The 26,180-nt window shown below is 48.1% G+C and overlaps 1 protein-coding gene across 8 annotated transcripts in view; it reads right to left on the bottom strand.

Moving 5' to 3' along the window:
• Window positions 1-3,272: 3,272 nt before the first annotated feature.
• Window positions 3,273-26,180, bottom strand: part of MAPKAP1 (MAPK associated protein 1) — a 231,108-nt gene continuing 208,200 nt past the window's right edge. For 5 of the 8 annotated variants that reach the window (XM_027104865.1, XM_027104860.1, XM_027104864.1 and 2 more), the window contains 2 exons: window positions 10,772-10,869; window positions 3,273-4,921 (listed from right to left, as the gene is read on the bottom strand). In XM_027104865.1, coding sequence (XP_026960666.1) covers window positions 4,796-4,921; window positions 10,772-10,869 — 224 coding nt within the window. In that variant the 3' untranslated portion in view covers window positions 3,273-4,795. Of the gene's footprint in view, window positions 4,922-10,771; window positions 10,870-15,180; window positions 15,609-26,180 lie in introns of those variants that run through there. The other 3 variants (XM_027104862.1, XM_027104867.1, XM_027104866.1) reach the window with 3 other exon arrangements.

Here is a 26,180-nt window from a genome sequence, read left to right as displayed (position 1 = left end):
GGGATCCTAGCTCCTCGACCAGGGATCAAACCTGCACCCCCTGCATTGGAAGGTGAAGTCTTAACCACTGGACCACCAGGGAAGTCCCCATGTGCCACTTTTGAACCACAGTATCTCATTGTTGCTGCCCATTCTCCAGCCCTTCTGTCCCCCACCTGCGCCTTTGTGGAAGCCCGAAGGCGGCTGGACCACGGCTGACTCTGTGAGATGGGAAGTAAGTGCTGTGTTAAAGCCACTGAGGTCTTGGGGCTGTTAGTGTCACTGCAGCCCAGCCATCCTGCCTAGTAAACTCATCCAGTCTTCACAAGGCCCCTTTGAAGAAAGTATTATTGTCCCCATCTTACAGAAGAGGAAACTGAGGCTCAAAGAAGTAAAGTAGCTCATCTGAGGACACACCAACCAGGAGAGAGCTGGAATTTGAACACAATCTGCCCGACCCCAGGGTCTGCTCTCATAAGAGGGCACTCAGTGAGTGTTCGCTTCACAGAATCAGTTGGTGAGGAAGGACGGGGTGGGCAGAGCCGCAGGGTCTGACTCTGGGACTTGGACGGGGTGCAGGCTCGCAGCACAGGGCCCCCGAATCAAGCCGTCTGTCCCTGGGGCCCGGGGCCCAGGGCCCAGGCCCGGCGCCTGTGTGCCCTCCTTCCTGGCACTGAGGAAGCTGGTCTTGGCGGACTCTGGAACTCAAGGAGGGGACAGCTCGGCACAGCCGGGTCCCCCCTCGGGGGGGCACCACTGGGGAGAACACGGCGTTCGCACAACCGGACTAAGCAAGATGACAGATGCCAACATCATGTGGCCGTTTATCAGGTGTTCGCATACCAGGCCCTGTGCGTATGTTGTTTCACTGAGTCTTGATTCCAGCCCTGCAAGTTGGCGTCTTCATCCCATCGTACAGACAGGGACCCCGCGGCACAGAGGAGTTAGCCCCTTACCCGGAGCGAGTGAGGCCGGTGAGGAGGGGCTGGGATCGGGACCCACACCTGGGAGGGGCCCCTCAGTCCTCAGATCGACTGATCCCCACGGGGCTCTGGGACGGATGCCGCTGCTTATGCCCAAGGAGGAGGCTCAGCTCACAGGCCAGGGTGTGGGGGGCTGGGGTCTGATCCCGGGTCTGCACCCTGAGCCCTCTGACCCTGAGATGGGGAAGACCCTGCTTTTTTCTTCTCTTCCTCCCGTTCCTCCCTCTGGAAGGAGGAGAGCAGCCCTGGCAGCACCGGCAAGAGTCAGGTGGCAGGAGCTGTGCCAGGAGCCGGGGGGCCGGTCCTGCCAGGGCTGCCATGGAGGCTATGGTGGCCCCTCGGGGATGCTGATGTGGGTACCGGGGAGCAGGCCGGGGGTGGCAGGGCGGAGGCGCAGACCCCTTCTCCCCACCTCTGGCTCCCCTCCCCAGTCTCGGGGCCCCTTCTTCAGCCTCCGTGGCAGCCGCCATCCTCGCCAGCTGGGAAGCTCAAAAGCTGTTGATGCCGTGCCTGGTGGTGAAGCCACAGTGTCTCCCTCCCTGGGGCCACTGGGGCGGGGGCTTCCTTCTCCCCTGGGAGGCCACAGCACGTCAAGAAGCCACGACTGCTCGCTCAGCAGGGCTGCTGCCTCCCCACCTCAGGCCCCCAGGCTCCCACCGCCCATCGCTGTGCCTGGCACTCACCTGGCTCATGCTGGTCCCCACAGGGCTTGCATGGCGCTCACTGCAGTGGGGCCTGGGGGTCACCTGCCACCTCTTGACCTCACCAGACTGTGAGTGTCGTGATGACCAAGTTGGGTCCTTGCTCCCCCCTGTCCCAACGTTTCCCAGTCCCTCACCTGGGGAACCAGGGACCTGAAGGGGCAGCTGGCAGGCTTTAGGGACATGACAAGGGAGGGCACAACCTTCCAGCTTTTTAACCCATGGAGAGAAGACTCAGACGGATGTCAACATGGTCTCCACACAGCTGAGGGGCCCCCGAGGCAGTGGGGAGACTGGTCCCGGGGACCAGGGAGGAGAGGGGTTAGGAGGTAGCTGCCGTGCCCGGTGGGAAGAGGGACCTGGCATGCAGGGCTGGCAGCACAGGCCCGGGGAGTCCTGGCCAAGGGGGACCAAACAGGCCAACAAGCACAAGCACTGACCTGAATGGCAGTGCGCCCTGTCGCTGGAGGTCTGCAGGCTGAGGCCCAAAGACCCTGGGAGGAAACATACATTTGCTGCTCCGGGGAGGAGGCTGGACCAACCGAGCTCACAGTATTCCTCAACTCTTAGCTTCTTGTTCAGACGCAGAGCAGCTCCTGCAAGTTTTGGAAAACAGAAACCACTGGAAGGAAGTTTGGGCTCACTGTGATTCTGAGACATTTAAGACATTCTCTAGAAGGGTCTGCAGGGACCACCTACTCCAGCACCTGCATTTATAGATGAGGAAACCGAGGCCCAGCAAGGCAGTGCCCGGCTCAGGCCCGCAGCCGCTAGCCATGGAGGGCAGGGCCCAGAGGCTCAGAGCACGGCTGCCGTTCAGTCACTCTTGCTGTGTCCCAGATGGAAGCTGGGACCCTTCCAAGCCCCAAGTCCTCAACCCTGGAATGGAGGTAGTGACAGGACCTGCAGAGGCTGGCTGTGGGATCACCTGTGCCTGTGCATACTTATGAGGGGCCGGCACCCAGCCTGCCCTCAGGTGCTGGGGGCTGCTCAGTGGCCAGCGGAGGCCAGGGCTCATCAGGCCACCCAGACTTGGCAAAGTCCCCATCCTGAGTTACCACCAGGTCCGTGGGGGCCACACTGGAGCCAGGTCAGGAAACTCGCTGGAAGGTGGAGGCGTGGCCTGCTGGGTCACTTGGGTGTAACCTGGGTGTGCTGAGCTCCTGCCTTGTGGAGCTGGGCCCTGGGGAGACAGGTGGGAGGTGCTCACAGTCTTACCTTAAAGTCCAGGTATCGGGTGTGAGAGGGGCCGAGGAAAAACTGAATTTAAACAGTCTCGATATTTGGTGGACCTGGGCAGTGGTTAGTGCTCCCCTTAAATTATTCCTTCAAGTGTGTGTTTCATGTAAATTGCACATGTGCTGTATTTCAGGACATGAGAAAGGTGTTGATTTTGTACTTGAAGGAGGTGATGATTTCAATGTCACCCTTGAGTGAAGAGGGTCATCCTGTCTTGCTCAGTATTAAAGGAGGCCCACAGTGCATTTCAGAGCCGCTCGGCACCACATCAAATGCTAGCAAACGTCACCGCCCAGAGTGCTTCATGGCGGTCACCGCCCTCAGCAGTATGTGCGCAAGGCTTCAAGAATTCAAAGAAATACGTAAAAGGAGGTGTTTATGATTTTTATTTTAATATTGAATATGTCACAAGATTTAATGACCAAATTAGTCATTTACATTTTTCAAAGATATCTAAATATAAAATTGCTAAAAATTCAAATACAGATAGCAAGCTACAAATAATATGTCTTTTGTTTCTGGGGTGGATAGGAATGGAAGACATTAGAAAAGGGTGCTTCTGTTGGCTGGACAAAGATCAGAATGAAAGAGGAATTCATTAGGTGCCTCTGTGCAAATGGACCCTCAACTGTGAGAGGCTGTTTCAGCCACGTCGCTTCCTGTACAATGATTTAAAAAACTTTGAAATGCAGGTCCTCAATGAAACCTCAGTCCACCATCTTGGCCAGGGCCAGTGCGAAAGGACGTCACCCTGGGAGGGACCCTGGAGAGGCTGGCGAGGACCACAGAGGCATCAGGTGTGGCCAGAGGGGTGGTGTCAGCAGATACCTGATTCCTTGCCCCCCACCCCCTGGGAGCTGGACCCCTGGCAGCAGCTCCTCCCGCCCCGCAGTCTCTGATGCAGTGAAAGCAGCACTTCCTTCCTGCTCAGACCAGGGGGCAGGCACTGTGAGGAGAGGAGAAACGGAGCCAAGGCCCCTCTGAGACAGCACAGCAGAGACTCTTCTGAGTCCAGAAAAAATCCACATGCGGGTCCAACTGTCAGCTGAAACTTAGACTTGTTATTTAGGAAACAGAAGAGACCACTTCTGGCTGGGAGCTCAGTGTGACCCCCACTTCTCCGAGCCCCGAGCTTTACACGCAGTCCTGCCTTCCTGAAATCAGAGGTGCTGGGATGAGCCGAGGAGAGGAGGCTTCTGAAGGGGAAAATGGCGCAGCCTTGGACACACATCACTCGGTCCCCTTCCTAACTTTAGTAAGATACTATCCTCAAAGCAATGCACTCATTTAAACAAATGGCATAGTTAAAACTATTGACTAAATCCTAAACATTTCTTCTGAAAAATCGAGCCATAGCTTTTCCAATCTGCCTGTTCAATATGGGAACAGATTTTAAAGAGAATAACATAATCAATCCTCTGCCCCAAAGAATGGTCCATCATACCAACCATGATAAAGAGTTTATTAAAAGGAAGAAAAAAAAAAAGAACCGTACATTTTTGTTCTTCGTTTGTTTTGAGAAATTTGATCAAGTTGCAAGGACGCGTCTGGGCACGGCTGTGTACATCTCCGGGCCTGGGCACGGCTGTGTACATCTCCGGGCGGGGCCGCCAGGCAGCGAAGATGGCTGCGCAGCTTGTGGCTCCTCTCGGTGTCGTCCGGCCCCGGGCACTGCTAATCAAAGCCATTACCACTCAGGGTTCGGCCCCGTGGCAACGTCCCCAGCTCTGTTCTAGGGGGGTGCCCCCCTTCCCCAAGAGCCCACCAGCCCTGTCCTCGTGAGCCAAGGGCTGGCCTCCCGAGGACTGCAGGACACAGGGTGGGCTCTAGGGCCACCTGGCCCTGGCAGGCAGGCTCTGAGCTATGGCAACAGATTGAAGCTGGAGGCCGGTGTCATTGTTGCCCTGATTTCTTTTCCTTCTGGAAGCTGAAGCTTGTACGTCTGTTCAGTTTTCTTTGTTTTTGAGCAAAATAGTCAGCCCGGGCAGTGCTTGCTCGTGATTCCAGGATGTAGTTAACCTAGAAAGCAAGACAACATAGCCCGTCACTTGTCAGCCACTCTGCTCGCCTGGGACGAGCAAGGGAAGGGCCCTGCCCTGGGCTGGGCGCCCTCCGGGCCCAGTGCCCCCCTGTGCATGGCGTCCAGTCATCACGGCAACCCCGCAGGCTGTGACCAGAGCCCACTGCACAACGGGAAAACACGCCTGGAGAAGACACGAGGCTGGTACAGGCCTTTCAGCCAGTGGTGGAGCTTTTCTGATTCCAGAGCCCGTGGTCCCTCCCAGAAGAAGCCTGTGTACCGGGCTTCCTGGTTCTGCCCCTAGCCTGCCGTGTAGCCCTGGGCTCGCACATAACTCCTCTGAGCCCCCTCTTCCCTTGTCTGAAAGACAAGGACGTCACAGGGATGAAAACCAAACCAAAACAAGGCTCTGTGTTCAGCCTCCCACCAGCAGGTACAGAGGTTCCAACTGGGGTATTTTAATGCTCACAAGCACCCCACTAGCTACGGCTCATTTGATAAAAAAGGGAAGTGAGGCTCAGAGAAGAGGACCAAGCTGCCCGGATCACCGAGCGGTCAGGGTCAAAGCCGGGAGAGGTGCCGTGGAAACTCTGTGCAGGATGCACAGCCAGCTGCCTCCCAGGTCTCCACGTTGCTGCTCCCACCTGGTTCTCTTGGGGTATTTTCAGATTTCCCCCCATGCTGGATGGTCACTGTCACCATCACCTTTGGCACTGAGTACCTGCCTTATCTGAGCCTCACCCCATGTTTGGTTCAAAGGGCAGAGGGAAAATTAAGACTTGGTCCCTGTCCCAAGGACCTCACGGCCTAGTGAGTGTCCAACAGAACAAGTGTGACAACAGATACACAAGGAGCAGAAAGGAATGGGGAGAGTAACTATCGGGGACATGTGGGGCAGGGAAGGCTCGTGGAGGGGATGAATGAGATGGGTTTTGAGAGACAAATAGGAGTTTGAGGTGTACAAGGGGTGGGGAGAATCAGCACGCATCAAGGCACAGCCGTGGAACACAGCAAGGGGGTGTCCATGAACTGCAGAAGCTTAGGGATCAGTCAAGGTGAGGCAGGGAGGAGCCAGGGAAGGGCAGCAGTGCCGTGATAAGACCTGCACCTGGTGTGAGGATGAGCCCCTGGCTGGGTGGTGGTGGCGGTGGCAGCAGCAGCAGCGTTCGGCGTGCTTTTCAAGGATTGAGTCATTTAACCCTCACAACAGCCTTAGGAGATGGCTGCCATTGTTATCCCCATTGTACAGAGGAGAAAACTGAGGCACAGAAATGATAACGTCATTTACTCGAGGTCACAAAGCTAGAAAGAGTACGCGCCAGGACCTGGACCAGCTCTCCAGGCCCCGGGCCTCCTCAGAGGCCCCCACCGCCTCACCTCCTAAGACTCGGCTCCTTCCACTGCCCCAGCTGCCCTCTGGCTGGGCCTTTCTGAGAACAAACACTGTTTCTCTTCAACCTCAAATATCTCAAAGTTATGACTAGAACCCTGAATATTCCTGGCTAGAGAAACGAGCTGCCCCCTCTGTTGATTGTACTCTGAGGGCCACGTGTCCCGTGCCCGGAGCGGGAGAGGCCTCTGCGGACTGAGAAAAAACCGAGGCGCTCCGGGGAGGCGGTGCGGATGCCTCGCCTCGCGTGGGGCTGGGGCTCTGCCACGGTGTCCCCTCCAGACTTTCTGCTCTGATAGTCGCCGGCAGCAGGCGTTAAAGGCTGGCGTGTGAGTACAGAAGGCTTGACGCGCTCGGCCCACTGCCTCGCCAAGTTACCAGCTGAGAGCAATAAATCATGAGGCCTGCAGGGCCAGGTGACGATTTGGGACACTAGAGACAATGCTTGGAAAGAAGAGGTTTATCCTTCTTAATAAGAGCAATCTTTGGGTTCGATTGTTTGCACACTCAACCAATCTACTGTTTTCAGTGTATTTTTGGCACATGTAACTTGACAAAAGCATTTTAAAATGATCCTCAACAGGCCAACTATTTCCTAAATTTATTATCTTCAGTGCTTTGTGATAATCACATAGATAATTTTAATGGAAGATTAATGTAATAGTCAAAAGATAAAAACGCTCTTTGGTCTGCATTAGCTGGTTAATATGCTGTGGCTTAAGACTTGCACAGTTTTATGCACTATAGAGTGTCTCACTTTCAGTGCATTTTACAGCTTAAGGCATAAAAATACAGGGAATTTTCATGGTCAATAAAGTCACAGGCTCCATCACTCGATCACGAGAAGAACCCAATTTGAAGAGACCAATGATTCCTCTGAGATTCACCTCGAAGCCTGCAGAATTAGGGGCCACGCAGGGCTTAGCTCAATCCCATCTCGGGCGGGAAGGGGCGGGGCAGGTCTGGGACTCCTCAGCTTGGTTCAAGATGAGGCTTCACCTGTATGTGCTCTGTGGCCTTGGGCCTCTTTTTCCTCGTCTATCAAGTGGGGATAATAATGTCTACACTGGGCAGGGCAGTTGCAAAGATGAAATGAGGTAATGTACATAAAATGTCTTGTATACAGTCGGTGACCAATAAATGGGTCCTATGGGGAAAAACACAACGAGCTAAAAATAACTTGGAGAGTTGCCTGCTTGTAATAGTTTCTTTGACATTAGCCTCTGGTCCTTATTTCCTCCTTTCAGTTGCAGACACTGGTCAGAGCCCAAGCTGTGGCTCGTCTAAAGTTTCAGTCTAAAGCTCTTATTTTATGTGAAACTCCTCAATTCTAGAACCACCACATGTATTACTTGCGTCTAAGACCGACATGAGAAGAACCTCTGATGGCAACATTTCTACCAAGTGGGGCCTCAGTCACTTGGTGTTGGTGCAAAGCCCCACGAAGACATTGGGAATGGCAGATTGGGCTAAGTATTTAAACTGCTTTAAAAATCAGAGATCGGAGACGTGAAATTTAATCTTCCATCAGGATCGCGATCATAGCTCTCTAAATAAATCAGGCTGGGACTTCTCCTGGAGTCTTGTGCATGATGTAATATTTCTACAAGCATTTTCATATGAAAACAGACATTTTAGGAAAGGCGATAGGCCTTGGGGATTTTGCAGAAAAGCATCTGCTTCGAGGGAGCATTTGGTCCTGGAAAATGATTTCTCTGCACTTGTTCTTCCACAGTCTTGCAGTGAAGTCATAAACCTGTGTTTCTGTCATCAATCTGCTGTTGTGAAAATTATTTTGATGTCAAACACAGGATTATAATTTTACTAGAATCCTTCTAGTAAAGTCCTTGAATATTTTAATGCTGGCTACAAAAAAAAAGGCCAGGACTTCCCTGGTGGCACAGTGGTTAAGAATCCGCCTGCCAATGCAGGGGACATGGGTTCAAGCCCTGGTCCGGGGAGATGCCACATGCTGTGGAGCAAGCTTGTGCGCCACAACTACTGAACCCGTGTGTCACAACTACTGAAGCCCGCAAGCCTAGAGCCTGTGCTCTGCAGCAAGAGAAGCCACCGCAATGAGAAGGTCACACACTGCAACGAAGAGTAGCCCTCGCTCGCTGCAACTAGAGAAAGCCCGCAGGCAGCAACGAAGACCCAATGCAGCCAAAAATAAAATAAATAAATTAAAAAAAAAAAAAAAAAAAGGCCAGCCCTGACGGGGTAATGGAATATTTCTCCACCTGGCCCCGGAGTGCGGCACACGCTCCCTGGGTCGTCGGGGGATGCGCTGGCCGGTAACTCTTAGCTCGCTGCCTTCAGGCACTCCAGGTGGGCACTGTCCCCTGCCTGTTCCAAGGGGCTCCGATCCGGGGTGGTCTATGAACCCTCTGCTTTCCATCCAACTGGTCACGCTACTCTGTCTTGGCTCTAAACTGTCCTCCTAGCAGCTTTATTCTTTTAATTCTTATCTACTACTTTTGAAAATCTTTTGAAGCCATGAGGACTTTGCCTCAAAACGTTTCTGTGAAACAATTCCATTTCATCGAAATCTCCTGTTCAGCTCCTTAAGTCTATGCACACCTGGGAGGTTAGGAACACAAGTTCTGGAATCTGCCAAACCGGGGTCAAGTTCTGGTTCTGCCTGTCACAACCCTGGCTAAGTTACTTTTTTCCTGAGCCTCAGTTTTCATCTAGAAAATGGGAATGACCTCACAGAGGTGTGAAGGTTCCTTGAGACAGGACAGGTAAAGTGCCTGGCCCAGGTCCTGCACTTTGTGACCCCTCAGTGTATCTTAGTACTTTTATTACTATTACTTGATGACATCTACTCTTAAGAAGAGAACGAATAATCACTTAGGTAGCTTCCCCGTACCATTTAATATTTGCTCTAGCAGCTAATATTAGCCTTATGGTGGGGTAGGGCAGGGTAGGTACCATGATCCCTATTTTACAGGAGGAGAAACTGAGGCCCAGGGAGGTGATGTGACTGGTCAGAGTCACACACAACCAGGGGTGGAGGAGCCCCCTCTGGCTTTAAGCTCTGTTCTGCCAAAGCAGTTCTGTTTTCTCTATCTGGTCATTCTACGTAAGATTTGGCCTGGAGAAAGGATTCTCAGTTTGGAAGAGTCTGCAAATCACTAGACCAGGGCTACTCAGAGTGTGGTACACAGACGGCATCCTCTGCAGCACCTGAGAGCTTCTTAGAGACACAGAATCTCGGGCCCTGACCCATATTTCCTGAACCAATGAGACCCCACAGGAGCTTTTCTCAGTCCGACCCCACTTCGCAAGATTCTGTGTGGCTTGGCCCCTGCAACCTCTCTGCTCCAGACACACAGGCTTGGGTGCAACCTCCCAGCCACACCGCACTCGCCCTGCTTCTCTGCTCCACTACAGGCTGCTCTCTCTGTGAAATGCCTTTTCTCTCTCCTCACCTGGTAAAATGTGTACTTTTCCATCCATCCTTCAGGGCTCAGCTCTCCCTGCCTCCCTACCCCCTGTACCAAGTCAGTTTACTCTTTACACACCGATGGGGCACCTTGTGACTTATTTAACAGTCTTTTTAAAAATATTTATTTATTGGCTGTGTTGGGTCTTTGTTGCTGTGTGCAGGCTTTCTCTCTAGTTGCGGCAAGCAGGGGCTACTCTTCATTGTGGTGCATGGGCTTCTCATTGCAGTGGCTTCTCTTGTTGCGGAGCACGGGCTCTAGGCACGTGGGCTTCAGTAGCTGTGGCACACGGGCTCAGTAGTTGTGGCTCGTGGGCTCTAGAGTGCAGGCTCAGTAGTTGTGGTGCACAGGCTGAGTTGTTCTGCAGCATGTGGGATCTCCCTGGACCAGGGCTCAAACCCGTGTCCCCTGCATTGGTGGGTGGATTCTTAACCACTGTGCCACCAGGGAAGTCCCTCTCTGTAATTTTCTTAATGTCTCTTTCCTCTGAAAGAGGACAAGCTTGCTGAGGGCAGGGACTGGGTCTGTCACTGCAGTATCCTGAGTACTAGCCTGGCACACAGAAGGTGCTCCGTGAGCACTATTGAGATATGGTAACAGACAATTCTAGCATCAAGCCGGGATGTTTAGAACAGGTTAATTATCGTGATTACTTTAAGGTGTCTTCAAACAATAACCATAATTTCCTCAGAGTCTGTTCCAGGAACCTCAAGGAGCTCCTGAGTGGGGTTGGAGGGAAATAAATGGTACGTAAAAAGAATGAATAAACACGTAAAAAGAATGAAGAAGGAGGATTATCGGGGGACTGGGAGGAAGCTGAAGGGGGTCCTGGCTGGCTGAAGCAGGTGCAGAGCAGCTGACCTGCGGTGTGGCCCAGGCCTGGGTGCTCACCAGCCGGGTGGCCCGTAGGCAGTGCAGTGACCCTGCAAAACCGGCCCGGGAGCCTCGTGCAGTGCTGGGGGGGAGCCGGTCCTGCATACGCCGGGTCTGGGCCAAGAAGGAACACTCACCTTGAGCACGATTTCATTGACGGTAGCAGCGTCAGATTCAAAGTAGAGGTGTTTATAGTCGTGATTGCTTAGATACGTGAGTTTAAATATCGCGTGACCTAGAGGGAGAGAGAAAAGGCAGGGTTGAGGGGGCTCTGGCGGGTTACCTTGGGGGAGGCCCCCCGTATTCTCCTCTCCCCTTGTCATTTCAGTTCCAGCGAGAGCAAGTGGAGGCTGCAGGGCTGCAACTCTTCCCAGGAGTCGTTCACCTTCTCATCACAGGTGGGGAGAGAGCAGGCAGTAAACAACAGATCAAACGGCTAGTTATGTCCCATTCCACTCTGAAGGGTGTTCCGGGGACGCCAGATTAGGAAAGCTCTACAGAACTATTTCTACATAATAGTCGCATGGAAAAGGTGGTATTTTTTAAGGCAGAAGGCCAATTAACTCCAAATTATTTCTCTAAAAAGAACTGTGCTTAAAGTCAAATAACTGAGCAACAGGAAGGAGGAAGGCCGATGGTAGCGCTATTACCAGCTTCTCCGTAGCCTGGCTCCTGCTGGGAGGGGGAGTCCTGGTCATGTGATCCCGCGTGGAGGCTGCTCCCAAGGCCCAAGGCCCAAGGCCTCCGGTCACTTCCACCCTGGAAGGACGGGTGGACTGGGGGCGGCGGGGGGCGTGGAGAGGCTGCTCTAAAGGCTGCCATGGAAAGCTGGCACGTCACAGAGCAGACTGACTCAGGGGGTCTGACCCCCTGAACACACAAACCACCCCCAGACCCAAATGCTTTTGTAACCCTTTCCTACCACCTTCAGGGCAACCTTGTCATTTCTGGAACTGCTTCCTGGTCTAGCCTCACCTCACTTCACCACTCTCAGATGCCACATGCCAGCCCAGGGCATTGCACATACCCACCTGCCCACGCTTGGGATGTCCCCTCTCATTATCCTGTCTCCAAAAGGTCAGCCAATGCTGGGTACTTTAGCTCAACTGGCACCTCCGTGGGATACATTCCTAGGCACGTTTCTCACGTGGCCTCCCACAGTGCTCGGCCCGTCAAAGAAACCTGCTTACCGTATCACGCCACCTGCAGTTGTGTCCGCACCCCCTGTGCCTGTCCTTTGGGCCAAACATGCCAATCAGATTCCCTCCTCTAAGTGGAGACATAGGTGCCCGCCGTCCTCACTCCCATGTGACGCTCTCCCTGGCCCATCAGCTCATGCTGTCCTTGGGTTCAGGGAGACCCCTGTGGACCTCCAAGAAAGTCCTCTTTCTCCTTAAGCTATTTTGAAGTTGGTTTCCATTACTGGCAACCAAAGGAGCACTGCTCCAGAGAGACGTGTAGTCAGAGCTCGGTAAACATTCCCAGACCAAGGAGCAGCTGGCGACGTCTCTTACCCAGAGGCTTCCTCCTACCAGCCTCAGAAACAACTCCTTCTTGTCTTTTCTGCAGACTTCAGTGCTTGTGAGATTACAATTCAGCATATCCTTTCTATTAGCCCTTCTCATCCGTTGTCCTTTTAATTGAAGCAGTGGCTGGTCATAGTTATTAATAACATATCACCCATATTACTGTAAGTTCACCTCTTTCCCAGAGAAATCTTCCTGGAAACTTTATTTACAGTAGCTAATTCTTCAGATCTTCAAAAAGAAACTGATACATGCTGTACGTTTGTGGCCAGAAAAGTTAAGCTGCTGGTATTTTATCCTGGAAACATCATTATGATATACTTTCTGACTATAAATTCAATATTGAAAAAATTAGCTAATAATTTCTGAAAAACCTCGCTTTCCGTCATTTGACAAATTTAGCCTGATTCTAAATCGTGGTACTAAAGTGTTAGAATTTTTAGCTGAAAGCTAATCATTCTGTGAATATATAACTTGTTTCTGAGAAGTGAATCTCACATGAATGGATGTATCTGTATGTATGGACGTGAGCGTATGTGTGTATTCTTTTATCTTTACAGGATTCAGCTCAGAATGTCAGAGCCTTGATGGTGATCTCACTGTGCGGAAGAACAATGCAGATCTCTCTGTTGGCCATGCTGTGACCAAGCAGAGCCGTCTATGAAGGTCACAGGGCTGTGAAGGACAAACAGAGACACCCCCTCCAGGAGGCCTTACTGCTGACACCTGGCCGTGACAGACACAGACACCAGTGCCTGCAGCTAAAAAGGACCAGAAGGTCTTAGGGAGGTCTGTGGACCCGAAGCTTCGGGGTTCACTGACCACTTTGATAAGTGATCTCATGGACTGTCTATACCACCTGCTCCCGCTCGTCACTGACAAAACAAAACCCAAACCTCAAGATACTAGAGCATGTTTCGCCTGAACAACTGGGACACCATTAAAAACCTGTCCTGCACTCTTTAGGAAGAGCCAAATCTACACATGGCACACGTGACATGCAGTCTGCAGGGGCCCGGGAGCCTCTGGAAGGAAGCCTCCACACCATCCCCTGGATGGTACGGGCTCACAGAGGGGAGGCCTGTGGTTCATCTGCACACCAATCATAGGACGAAAACAAACTAATCACCCCACATCGCGTGTCCGGAACGGCTGCGTATTTGGGTCAGGTGACTACAAACACCCCCCCATGTACTGTGCTGAGCTAGGAGGCTGTGTGTGTCCTCTGCCTGTCCCCAGCACTCTTACCAGACCCCCAAGGAAGAGGGAAGCAAGTCAGAGTGATGAAGAGTTCCAGCCCTGACCATCTCACTGAAGCCTCTGACTTATCCGTCCTTTCCAGAGAGAGCATTCACATCACTGAGGGAAGAGGAGACAGAACACCATCTGGAGAACCTGTATCAGGATTCAACAGCTCGGCCCTTTTGTAACTATTACAGAGCCACAGATAGACTATCACACAGCTAAAAACCGGGTGCGGTGCGGTGGGACAGCTACAGCAGACGGCCCCTTCCTGCTCTGTGGGAGGACTTCGGAGGGAGAGCTCTAGTTAACTCAGAGCCACGCTGTCACTCGTGCTGGAGCCACGGAGCATGGGGCCAAGGCGCGCCGAGAGTTTTTGCTGTGAGGCTTTTCCCCTTGCTCCAGGGATCCCTGCTTTGCTGGGTGGCCAGAGGAATGAACACCAGGAACACTGAGAGACAAGTATGATGAGCATGACGAAGAAGGTGATCCCAGCGAGATGCTGTGGAGACCCCAGGGGAGGTGGCTGGCCTGGTAGCGGGAGGGCCACTAGAGACACAGCTTCCTGGAGAAGCCGACGCCTGACTGAGCAGTCTTAGAGGAGGAAGGGGGGTCAGCTGGGTAAACGTGGGGTGGAGAAGGATGTGACAGGGCGAGGACAGAGCGTGGACACACACACGGGGGCGAGAGGCAGCACGCCTCCGAGCCAGGGCTCTGAGCAGGCAGGTTCACGAACAGTGGGCGGGCAGGAGGTGCTGTGACACAGGGCAGACTAAAGGGCTGGAAACACTGGATTCAACAGCTGAGGGAGCCACTAGTGGACTGTAAGCTGGGCAGTGAATGGTCAGATTGGGCTTTTGGGCATTCACCCTGGCTCACCAGGGCCTGGAGGCAGGGGGACCAGCTGCCACAGTCATCCAGGTAGGAGCATATTCAGTTTTGAGCTAGACAGGAGTAAAAAGGATGCTGAGAAAGGGACTGACTTGAGAACTATAGAGAAGGTAACAGTGGCAGGACTTGGGAATTCTTTTATAAGAGTTAATAAGCAGAATTCACACTTGTATAATTTCACCTAATCCAAAGCCCACATATTAAAGTGTAACAAGTTAATTGACCTCTTTCTGGAGATGGATCTATCAATAAACATGAGTGGTTTATGCTATGTGGTAAATTTCCACCAGAGATGTCTGGGAAGGAATCACTGGCATTTCAACACCAGCTGAACAGAACAGGAACACAAAGTGAGAGAAGTCTGTTATCAAAACTTTACCAGCCTCGGGCACCTCTAGGCTCACCTCAGGTAAAGGAGGAAGATGGGGGGGCGTCAAATGTCCTCCTCAGCTGCAGCCCATCGGGGCATCTGTCCTGGGGTGTTAGAGGGAATCAGAGGTGGGCAGGTTACCCTTGGAAACTCAAAGAACATCAGCACCTTTCACAGGGAATGAGTAAGCCATAGGGGTAAACTGTCTTTGTAAAAATGCCAGTTGAGAAAAATGATCCAGGCATGCCTTGTTTTGTGGTGCTTTCATTTATTGTGGTTCGCAGATACTGCATTTTTTTACAAATTGAAGGTTTGTGGCAACCTTGCACTGTCAGATGATGGTTAGCATTTTTCAGCAATAAAGTGTTTTTAAATTAAGGTGTGTAAATTATTTTTTTAGACATAATGTTATTGCACATTTAACAGACTACAGTATAGTGTAACTATAACTTTTATATGCATTGGGAAACCAACAAATGTGTGTGACTTGCTTTACTGTGGTGGTCTGGAACCAAACCTGCAATATCTCTGAGGTGAGCCTGTGTATCAGTATGATTTAAAAGAAAATACAAAGTCTAATATTGCAATTAGTCCAAATTATTTTGTTTGGGTTGTTAAATTCTGTTTGGAAATTGGCATAACAAAAGCCTGGGATGCAGAGGGGGAAAGTGTGAGTGCTAGTCAGAGACTTGGGAAGAAATCCAATTCTGCTGTGTTCTAGTGGTGGGACGGTCGGAGGCACTGTCCCTCCAGAGGCCAAGGTTTGCCCGAGAGGAGACAGCATCCATCAGGCATCTCACATGGCACTTGGAAACAGCGGGGGCTCAGTGGGTGGTGGCCATCATTCTTACAACTGTGATGGAGCTGATGTTTGACGGTAATATCCTCACAGTTCTGACGATTTGGTTTTTAATTGGACCTTCTTTGAGCAGACTTGCTTTAGAGCTGTAGGAATAAAATGCAATATAATGGGGTATAAAATGTGGCATCTAAGCCCCGGTCACATATCCAGATTTGCTCAGGGCACTGAAACTATACATCGCCTCTGAATATTGAAATGGAAGTCTGGATATGTAAAAATGTATTTTTACTAATTAGCAGTACAGGTGTCAGAAGTGGAGACTTTTGAGCTTTCGTGCTGTAATTTATCATCTGCATTACGAGTTTTAACTTAAACCAGAGGCTGTGCTGAAAAAACAGGGTCTTCTGGTCAATTGAGGGGAGTGGCCATTCAGAAAAAGCTGCTATCATCACAAGATGGGACAGCTTAGGCAGAGGGCCAGCAGCGCATACACTCCTGCTAAAGGAAGTGCTCCCAGATGTCCCCTGCAAATGGAACAGAGATTGTTGTTTGAAAAGAGGCTCCCTTCTAAACGACCTGCGGGCACCGACTGTGGTTGGCAATGACTGGTCAGAGCTGGGACTTCCAAACTGAGCCTGAGGCCCACCTTTGTCTAAAACCCCTCAGGTGTCCCACTTGCCAGGAAAGCCAAAAATAAACTTGAATTTTTTGGTTTTCCTTTTCAATTAAAAAATTATAAAATATATTTTAAAATTACTAGAAATTTAGAGGACAGAGGAAAAACTTCCACACTCCACCCCCATAATACCAACATCCTGGCACAATGACATCCATGGTCTCTTTTCTAGTCATTCTCACATGTCTGTTTTCACACAGTTGTAATCAGATTGTATAGTAAAATTTGGGGAGAATTTTCGTTGTTAACATTTTAGCATAGCCTTTTCCTTGTTGCTACACAGTCTCCACAACCATCTTTTTCAACAGCTGTATTTTTTGCCAACAAGTAGGTGTGTGCCACGGTTCATGTTACTATCTTTCCATTGGGCATTTAAGTTACTAATAAAATTGCCAGTATTATAGAGAAGCCTATGAAGAACATCTCTGAGTATTTGGACTCCTTCTGAATTCCTTTACATCAGGCATGGATACTTCTAAAAAAATGGGTTTCCAGGGTCTGATCTTTTCTGGTTCCTCTGGCTTGGAAGTGGGTGGAGAGCTCTCATTGGATTTCCCTTTTTTTAAAATAACTTTTATTTATTTAATTTATTATTTATTTTTGGCTGTATTGGGTCTTTGTTGCTGTGCGCGGGCTTTCTCTAGTTGCAGCGAGCAGGGGCTACTCTTCGTTGCAGTGGGAAATGGATGGCCTGGGACGCTTTGGTCTCTGGGCTGAACACCCCCTCCGGGTCTGGTCTCCACTGCGAGCAGCATTCCCAGCTGCCTGTAGGAGCTTCAGTTCAATGTAATTCAACTGGCAAAGGCTGGTGCTCCTTCTCGAGCACCGCGATGGTGGCAGAGGCCCCAGTAACTGTGATGACCTCTTTGACCTCTGGAGCAGGGACAGAGTCTGATCCACTTAACACTTTTGCCTGTGTCATTCACCCCCTCCCCCCGCCCCCTTTGGCTCCTTCCTATAAACATAATTAAAGCTCTCTGATTATAAAAACTCCCATGGCAATGTGATTTCCCTCCTTCCTCTAATTTACTGAAAACACTCTTGCTAAGGTCACCACGACCTCTATGTTGAGAGATCCAGTAGATACTTCTCGGCTTTTATTTTGCTTGGCTTCTCAGCTGTATCTGATACTTCTGAAGTCCTCTCTTCCCAGGAAGCCACAGTCAACTGATTTTTCAACTGACTTCTCCAGTCAATCTGTTTCTTATATGTCCTTTGTGACCTTCTTGTCCTTTATCTCTCTCTTAAATAATGGTCTTCCCCGGTGTCCTGTCCTTGACCCTCATCTCTTTTAACTCCATTTCTCCTCTGTCAGGTTTGCCCCTTAGGTTTTAACTACTACCCAGATATTGATGATCCCGGAGCAGATATCTGGCTCGGACCTTTCTCCAGACTTTCAGAGCCAACCAGTGAGTACAGCTGCCATCTTCACATGGCCTGCAGTGTTGCACATCCAGAACTGAATTCTACATTTCCCCTTAAATCTAAAGGTCTGTTAGCCCAACTGGAGGCTTCACTACTTACCAAGTTCCAAGCATTTGGTCCCCTAAATAGTTTTCATATATTCATCTTCCATCCCTTCCCATCCTGTGACCACAGCCCTCACCGAGGTCCTGACCGTCTGTTGCCTCTTCTTGGTTTTCCTACTTTTGGTCATGTCTTCTTCAGATCCAAACATCTACCGAGAGGAGTCATCCTTTTGTAACACATATCTGGTCATATCACTCTCCTACTTAAAACTCTACAGTGTTTCTTTTCCTATTGTCTTCAGAATAAAGTCCAAGCTTTTTAGATGATTTCCAAGACCCTAAATCAGCAGTTGTCAAACTTCTTGGTCTCAGGATCCCCTTACACTTTTAAACATTACTGAGGAGCTCCAAAAGCTTTTGTTCATGTGGACTATATCTATCAATATTTATTATATTAGAAATTAAAACTGAGAAGTGTAAAAACTATTAAATCGGACTTTCCTGGTGGCACAGTGGTTAAGAATCTGCCTGCCAATTCAGGGGACATGGGTTCGAGCCCTGGTCCAGGAAGATCCCACATGTCAGGGAGCAACTAAGCCCGTGCACCACAGCTACTGAGCCTGTGCTCTAGAGCCCGCAAGCCACAACTACTGAGCCCGCGTGCCACAACTACTGAAGCCCGCACGCCTAGAGCCCGTGCTTCACAACGAGAGAAGCCACGGCAATGAGAAGCCCGCGCACCGCAACAAAGAGTAGCCCCCGCTCACTGCAACTGGAGAGAGCCCGCGCACAGCAACGAAGACCCAACGCAGCCAAAAATAAATTAAAAAAATAAATAAAATTAAAAAAAAATCCATATGATAAAATTTCCTCCTGTATTAGAGTATAAGGAAAATAAATACCGTGCTATCATGTCCATCTTTACAAGTACTGAATATCATGATTTCTTCAGAGTTGCAAAAGGCTCTACACATCACCACTAAATATTAAGTTCCATATTATAGTAGTAAGTTCCCTATTACCATACTACTGTGCTTTTTGAGTTCTTGGACTGATTTTTAACAGTTTTTGTTTTGTTTCATTTTTGGTCAACTCTCGTTAGTTTTAACTTCCTACTATCTCTATTATTAAGTTCTGTAATTCTTTTTCCACCTTCTATTTTTCTGCACTTAATATCCTTTAGGAAGAGAAATCAGATAACGAAGCATGGTTAAAATTTGTTGAGGAATAAGACTTCATAGACTGAGTTGGGGCTAGGGATACTCTTCCACCCAAAAAGCACAGAAGTTTAAGTGACTTGGCTTTGTGTCAGTGGCAGAGGGAAGAATATAAACCTCTGTTACCATTTATATATAACTTTAGGCAAGTTACATAACTTCTCTGAGCCCCAGTTTCCTCATTTATAAAATGGGAATAATATCTGTCTCACAGAGTTCTTGCTAAGATTAAGTAATCCTAGGATAAAAATCAACAATCTGAGACTTCTAAAATAAATGAATATAAACCTCAGAGGGTTGTTTCAAGAATTAAGTAGTGATGGGAACATATATATGTATATGTATAACTGATTCACTTTGTTATAAAGCAGAAACTAACACACCATTGTAAAGCAATTATACCCCAATAAAGATGTTAAAAAAAAAAAAGAATTAAGTAGTGCATATAAAGCACTTGGGACACTGCCTGGCACATGGTAGATTCCCTTGTCTTTTTGCTCTCACTCTCCAAGATAAACAAACTCTTCCAGACAGGATAAGAGAGCCAAGAGGCAAAATTAAGGATATTTTATAGATACTTATATAACAAGAGAAAGAGAATTTCTACATTTTTAACTGACAAAATTCAAAATATAATCATCAAATGTATTTTCTGGGGTTACTACAGGTTACTTCTGAGAAGGACATATTTTTTTTGGGGGGGGTGGATAACATTTCACTTAAATGGAGTTCAAAGTTAATGTTCCATATCATCAAATCAATTGCAAATATTCACATGTTAAAAACTATTCTTAGTGCCTAGGCCATACAAAAATAGGTGGTGGGCTGGATTTAGCCTATGGGCCAGAGTTTGTCTATCCCCACTCAAAGAGGTCTCACTTATTTCCTTTTTCTTTGTTCATTCTGTATAGTTGCTAATGGTGACATTTTGAGTACGCTTGATTTCTTTGGGTAGATCTGGGTTTCTATCTGGTATTTTTTTTCCCCTCCAGCCTTCAATATTTCTTATAGTAAAGGTTTAATGGCAACAAATTCTTTTATTTTTGGAATGTCTGGAAATGTCTTCATTTCACCTTCATTTCTGAAGGATATTTTCACTAAGTATAGAATTCTAGGTTGACTCCATTGTCTTCTGGATCGCATTATTTCTGGTGAAAAGTCAGCAATACTTCTTATCTTGGTTTCTCTGGATGCTCATAAGAGTTTTCTCTTTATCATTGGTTTTCTGCAATTTGATTATGATGTGCCTTGATGTGGTTTTCTCTGTATTTATCCTGTTTGGCCTTCTTTAGACTTCCAAGATTGGTGGATTGATATTTTAAATCAAATCTGGAACAGTTTTCTCTACCTTCCCTGAGACTCCAACTACATATATGTCAGAACACTTGCTGGCTCCAGCTGACAGTCTGACTGCAGCCTGGTGAGAGACCCTGTGCTAGAGGACCCAGCTAAGCTGTGCTGGATTCCTGACCCACAAAGCTGTAAGAAAATAAATGTTATTGTTGTTTTAAGACATTGAGTTTTGGGACAATTTGTCATGTGGTAATAGATAACTAACCCTCTGACCTTTTTTCCTAATCTTCCTGATTTGCTCCCATCAGTGAATTTTTTGATTCAGGTACTGTATTTCTTAGCTCTAGAATTTTCATTTGGTTCTTTTTAAAGTTTCCATTTCTCTTCTTTTTGAGTTATTAAGTCTTTGAACATATTTACAATATGAATTTTTAAGTACTTATCTGCCAATTCTATCATCCCTGCCATTTCTGACTCTGCTTCTATTGACTGATTTTTCTCCTGGTTACAGGACACATTTTTTCCTGCTTCTTTCCATGTCTCATAATTTTTTATTGAAAGTTGGACACTATGAACGTTCGAGTGTGGGATGTTTGCATTTTGTCATCATCTTTTAGCTAATACTGGGCTTTGTTCTGGCAGTCAGTTAATTTACATGTGGATCAGTTTGATCCTTTCAGGAATCCATTTAAAACTTTATTAAGAATTAAGGCAGTCTTTAATCTAGGGCTAGTGTAGCCTTGCTCCTAAGATACGGCCTTTCCAGAGTTACTAGTAAATGTCCTGGATGCTTCAACTACTGGGGAGCTATGAACTAGAGTTTCGGCCAGAACTTTAGTTTATAGCTCCCCAGTAGTTGTTCTTTGACCAGACTTGTGAGATCCCACAGGAGGCTCACACAGCTTAGTATACAACAGAAGATTAAAAGGCATCTTCCTAGAGCTCATTCTCAGTAGGGCTCCCTCCTCTCCATACTTAATTTTGCTAATTTCAGTTGCTGAATTTCAGTTCCCCCAACTCTGATCTGTGTCTCCCAGGTCAGTGAGACTGCTATGCTCTCCTTGGGAAACCCTGGAAGAAAGCTGAAGTGATAGTAGGTCTCAGCTCATTTGCTGCCCTTCTCTCAGGGCTCACTGTCCCGTACTGCCTGTTTTTCAATGTCTGCAAACAGTTTCTTATATTTTGTGCAGTCTTCCAGTCATTTATGATAGAAGGGCTAATCTGGGTACAGCTACCCTGTCCTGGAAGTTGCCTATGGGAGTCTTGTAAGCAATACATATTTTGAATTTAATGAAAGAATGGCTTACTTTTTCCATGTCTACAAGAATAACTTAAAATCTAAGCACTCCATTTATTTATTACGAAAACACAGTTTGGAGCTTGGCAGGAGGTAAGGGAAACAGATTCTTCCAATCATTTATCCAGCTGAGAAATCTTCACACAGATTTCTTCAGTAGGAAACAATCTCTGCCCTTACCCTCTTCTCAATTCGGATCTCTTCTGATGTTACAACCAAGAAAAAAAAAAAAAAGAATTTGAGGAAATGGTAATTAAAATCTAGGAAAATGTAAATGTCTGTAAACTTTCCATTATACCTACATAACTGTTTTGTTATTATGGGTCTATAAGGCCCAAGTCAACAATTAAGTGAAAATTCAATAGCAAAAAGGCGGCTTCTCCCAGGAGGATAAAAAGATGATATCCCCGAAATGCTTTCTACTCTAACAGATATCAATATTCCAATCAACACAAGGAAATTCTTTCTCATTTATTAGTAAGTCTTAGGGAAAAATGAAGAAAGGTTACACAGAATGTAAGAAAACCCACTGAGTGTCTCAGTACCAGCCAATTTTCTTCATAAACAGAGACATTCTTATATGTCATGCAGTGAGCAAACATGACCCCAACAGCTCCCATGAGCAACTGTAGTACCTGATAATGAATATGGGAAGGTTTTTATCATCCGTCTAGGGCTCAGAGTAGAACTGCCTGCCTCCTAAATTCAGAATGTTGACCCTTCCAGAGACCACACATTGTACTAAACACCTCTTTTCCAGGAACTACAGAGACAAGCACAGTGGTCCCATCTATCATATGCTGAGGGTACACAGAATAGAAGGTTAAGAACAAGTTGCTGGGTTTGCCTTTTCACTACAACTTTGAGAAGTTCTCCAATGTGCCTCCGTATCTCTTTGTTAGAGCCTCACTTGCTCTTGGCTGATTCCAAATTCCAAAAGCAACTTTTATTTTATATTTTCAATTTTGTTGATGTGGACCATTTTTTTTAATTGAAGGAAACTTTTTAAAAAAATTTTATTTAATGTATTATTTTTTTGCTGCATTGGGTCTTCGTTGCCGCATGCAGGCCTTTTCTAGTTGTGGCGAGCGGGTGCTACTCTTCGTTGCGGGGCACGGGCTTCTCATTACGGTGGCTTCTCTTTGCTGCGGAGCACGGGCTCTAGGTGCGCGGGCTTCAGTAGTTGTGACATGCGGGCCCAGTAGTTGCAGCTCGCAGGCTCTAGAGCGCAGGCTCAGTAATTGTGGTGCATGGGCTTAGTTGCTCTGCGGCATGTGGGATCTTCCCGGACCAGGGCTCAAACCCGTGTCCCCTGCAATGGCAGGCGGATTCTTAACCACTGCGCCACCAGGGAGGTCCCATGATGTGGACCATTTTTAAAGTCTTTATTGAATTTGTTACAATATTGCTTCTGTTTTATGTTTTTTTGGCCGCAAGCCATGTGGGCTCTTAGCTCCCCAACCAGGGATCAAACTTGTACCCCCTGCGTTGAAGGGCGAAGTCTTAACCACTGGACCACCAGGGAAGTCCCTAGAAGCAACTTTTAAATGTTCAGTGTAGTTCAGGCAGAGTGAGAGAAAGAGCCACTGAGCACTGACTGTAGCCCCTGGACAGAAGCTGCCGGACTGCTGGAGGATGCAGCTGGGAGCATAACTAGGCATGTCCAGTGCAAACGTCAGGTGTCAGTTAATAATGACCAGGTCAGTCAACGGGACACATGCTGAGTTGGCTCCCACAGGCTAAGTTCTCAGGGGTCTGGCCAGTGTTATCCAGCCGCAGCAACTGTTCCCTGAAACACAGTGATGGCCTATTTAACAGCAGATCACAGCTTGAGGTTACTGTAAACCAAACTGGGTCAGAGAACCTGAGAATGCAGTCTGGCATTCGATGATGCAAGCTGGCCTCACGCTTACAGTGTTTCTCCACCTTTATCCTGTGGCACACGCCAGGTCTTTCTTTCCCTCCCACACACTTGGAAAAACTGAGGTGGCCCCCCTGTTGCCTAGAACCCATCTCCCAGCAGCTCCCTTGTTTTGGAAGAAGATCATAAATAAATCAAAATGCACTAAGCGGCACTTCCACAGGCACTCGCCTCCTTCACTGAACGTGCACCTCATCAATCACACTATTGTCTGCTTGAAAGGCGAGCCTTGTAAATGTCATCTCCACTCAGGCCCAGGGAGAGGCGCATCCAAATGCAGCAAGGAGTTTTAATTGGATAGTGTAATTAAACTAAAAAACCCCAGCAGACTCCCTTTGACAGGACAGATGAAGACCCCTTTTAATAGGGCTGGGAAACGTATCTGTTAGAAGGACGAGGCTCTGCCTGCTCCTGACTGTGCTCCAGAGTACCCTTGTGAAAAGGCAGTTCAATAACTGGGGCATTTAACACGTTAGAGTCTGCTGTGCTCTGTAATCGAGCAGTACCTACCGTATTTGATCTGGAACTTATGAAATAAGTCCTTGTCAGAGAATAAAAACACAGCATAGCTTGCCCACCTGATGTCTGAAGTGCCTGGACCCCCTGGGAGTCGACAGAACCTTAGGATGTGAGTATAAATGCAAGCACCTTATGAGGCATAGAGTACGCCAGCACGGCCATGGACACTCACCCACCCACCCACCTTGGGGTACAGCTCTTTCACCCAGCGGTAGCTGAATGCTCACCCTCATTTCCCTCTCACACATTCTCACGAGCATCTAGAGAATATGACAAAATTCCTGGGTACCTCTCCTCTAGGAACTGGAATACCTGTCACGTCAACGTGTGTGTGTGTGTGTGTGTGTGTGTGTTCTCTGCTGGAATTACCCCTGTCAAGTAAGCAGAAAAGAAATCAGGTGGTCAGAGGATTCAGTGTATGGGCTGTGATGTGCCCAAGTTGATTTCAGTACAAAACCTGAGTCCTTTTCCCAGTCTCCCTGCTCTCCTTTGTTGGGAGAAGGGGTGGGGGATGCGCACACAGACACATGCACACACGCTAGAGGCCTGCAGCTCCACAAACAAGGTAACAAAATTAGTGAGAACAAATGAAGAGGTTCGTGCCTGCACTGGATTGTCTTATAAGCAGACCATAACAATCCCTTTCCGATGGAATGCTAGTGTCCCAAGGTCAAGGTCAGGGAACCCAGCATCTGGATGGATCAAGACAGCCTCTAAGCTGGGGCTCAGGTGGGGTGCGGAGGCAAGGTTTCAGACTCCCCCATGGAAAGCTTTCCAAAAACACACACTTTGCTTTATTTACAAAAACCTCCAAGTCAGTTTGCCTGGGCCCTCAGACTGACTGATCTTTCTTTTCTAAGAATGGTGAAGGGTTTGTTTGATGACTGCTTTTACTCCTCCATAAAGCCTCCTTGGAGCTCTGTTTGCAAATCTTTGAATACTCTTTAATACTGGTCTTTCACCATGAGTTGATAAACCCATTAAGAACATATAAGTGGGGCTTCCCCGGTGGCGCAGTGGTTGAGAGTCTGCCTGCCGATGCAGGAGACACGGGTTCGTGCCCCGGTCCGGGAAGATCCCACATGCCGCGGAAAGGCTGCGTCCGTGAGCCATGGCCGCTGGGCCTGCGCGTCCGGAGCCTGTGCTCCGCAACGGGAGAGACCACAACAGTGAGAGGCCCGCGTACCGCAAAAAAAAAAAAAAAAAAAAAAAAACATATAAGTGAATGCTTATAATCTATGAAAACTGGATACTGAATTAAACCATCAAATACCTTTAGGTTTAAATGCAAACGACATAAAAGCATTTCGGCCATCAATTTGGCTATCACTTGTAGCCAGTATGAATTCTGCTGGAAAAGCTATTTTCGTGCAGATGTGGAATTCAATGGGAAAGACTGACTCGTGTACCAACATCAATCAAAATGTCGACTTCCCTGGCAGCTCTCAACAGTAAGGCAGGTTCAAAGGTCACAGGATAAAGAAAAAGCCAAGCTCTGGTTCAGCTCTAATATCTCCTCGGTAGAAGTCTTGCAAAAGTACCCCCTTCTGTATTAGCCCTGCTTTCATTAATCTTCTTGCCATCTTCTTTAACTAGTCATGCAGAACCGCTCGATAGCAAGACGTATAATGGGGAAGGCCCTGTGCCTATTACCACGTTAACATTCTCTTAAGCCCCAGTGCAACAATGGAACGGGAAGGCAAAGGAAATCTGCAACTGCAGGGTGCAGTGCAGGCAATTCAATTACAGCCTGGGCTTACCTATGTCCTTCTGACCTATAAAACACAAGAGGCCTTTGTGTCTAACTGGCTCGGCCATTAAGGTTGCTGAAGATCACAACAATGCTGGTCTTTTCTATTTAAGCTAAATCAATGTGGACAAATCATTATTCAGTAGCTTTAATTTAATTAGTAGATTAAATACACTACTTTACAGATCTTGTCAAGTACTTATGAAAAGAAAGATTCATTTAAGTGGGAGGTCACCAATAAACCCAGCTAATTTAACTCATAACCTTAACTGAATCTCATCTCAAATATCAAGCAGGTTCTATTCACGAGGGCCTAAGAGTCTCCTGCAGTTGTGGTTAACTCACAATCTCAAAGAGCTCCTGCCCTGAATCCAAACAGTGTTTTGGACCAAAAAAACCAAACAAACAACCCCCCACCAACACAACCAGCATCAACAGAATCCGATTTCCTTTAAATTATACTATTGCAAGAGAATGTAATCAGGTTACCTCTATTACGTTACTTCCTTAAGATTTTAGATCATCTATACTTAATTGAGATACAGAGCTCTTTTCAGCTATAAAGACGACAGC

The sequence above is a fragment of the Aethalodelphis obliquidens genome, unplaced genomic scaffold (genome assembly GCF_003676395.1).
Source record: "Aethalodelphis obliquidens isolate GAN/ISIS:26980383/991018 unplaced genomic scaffold, ASM367639v1 scaffold7, whole genome shotgun sequence".
NCBI lineage: Eukaryota > Metazoa > Chordata > Mammalia > Artiodactyla > Delphinidae > Aethalodelphis > Aethalodelphis obliquidens.
This window is presented reverse-complemented; position numbering and strand designations above follow the sequence as displayed.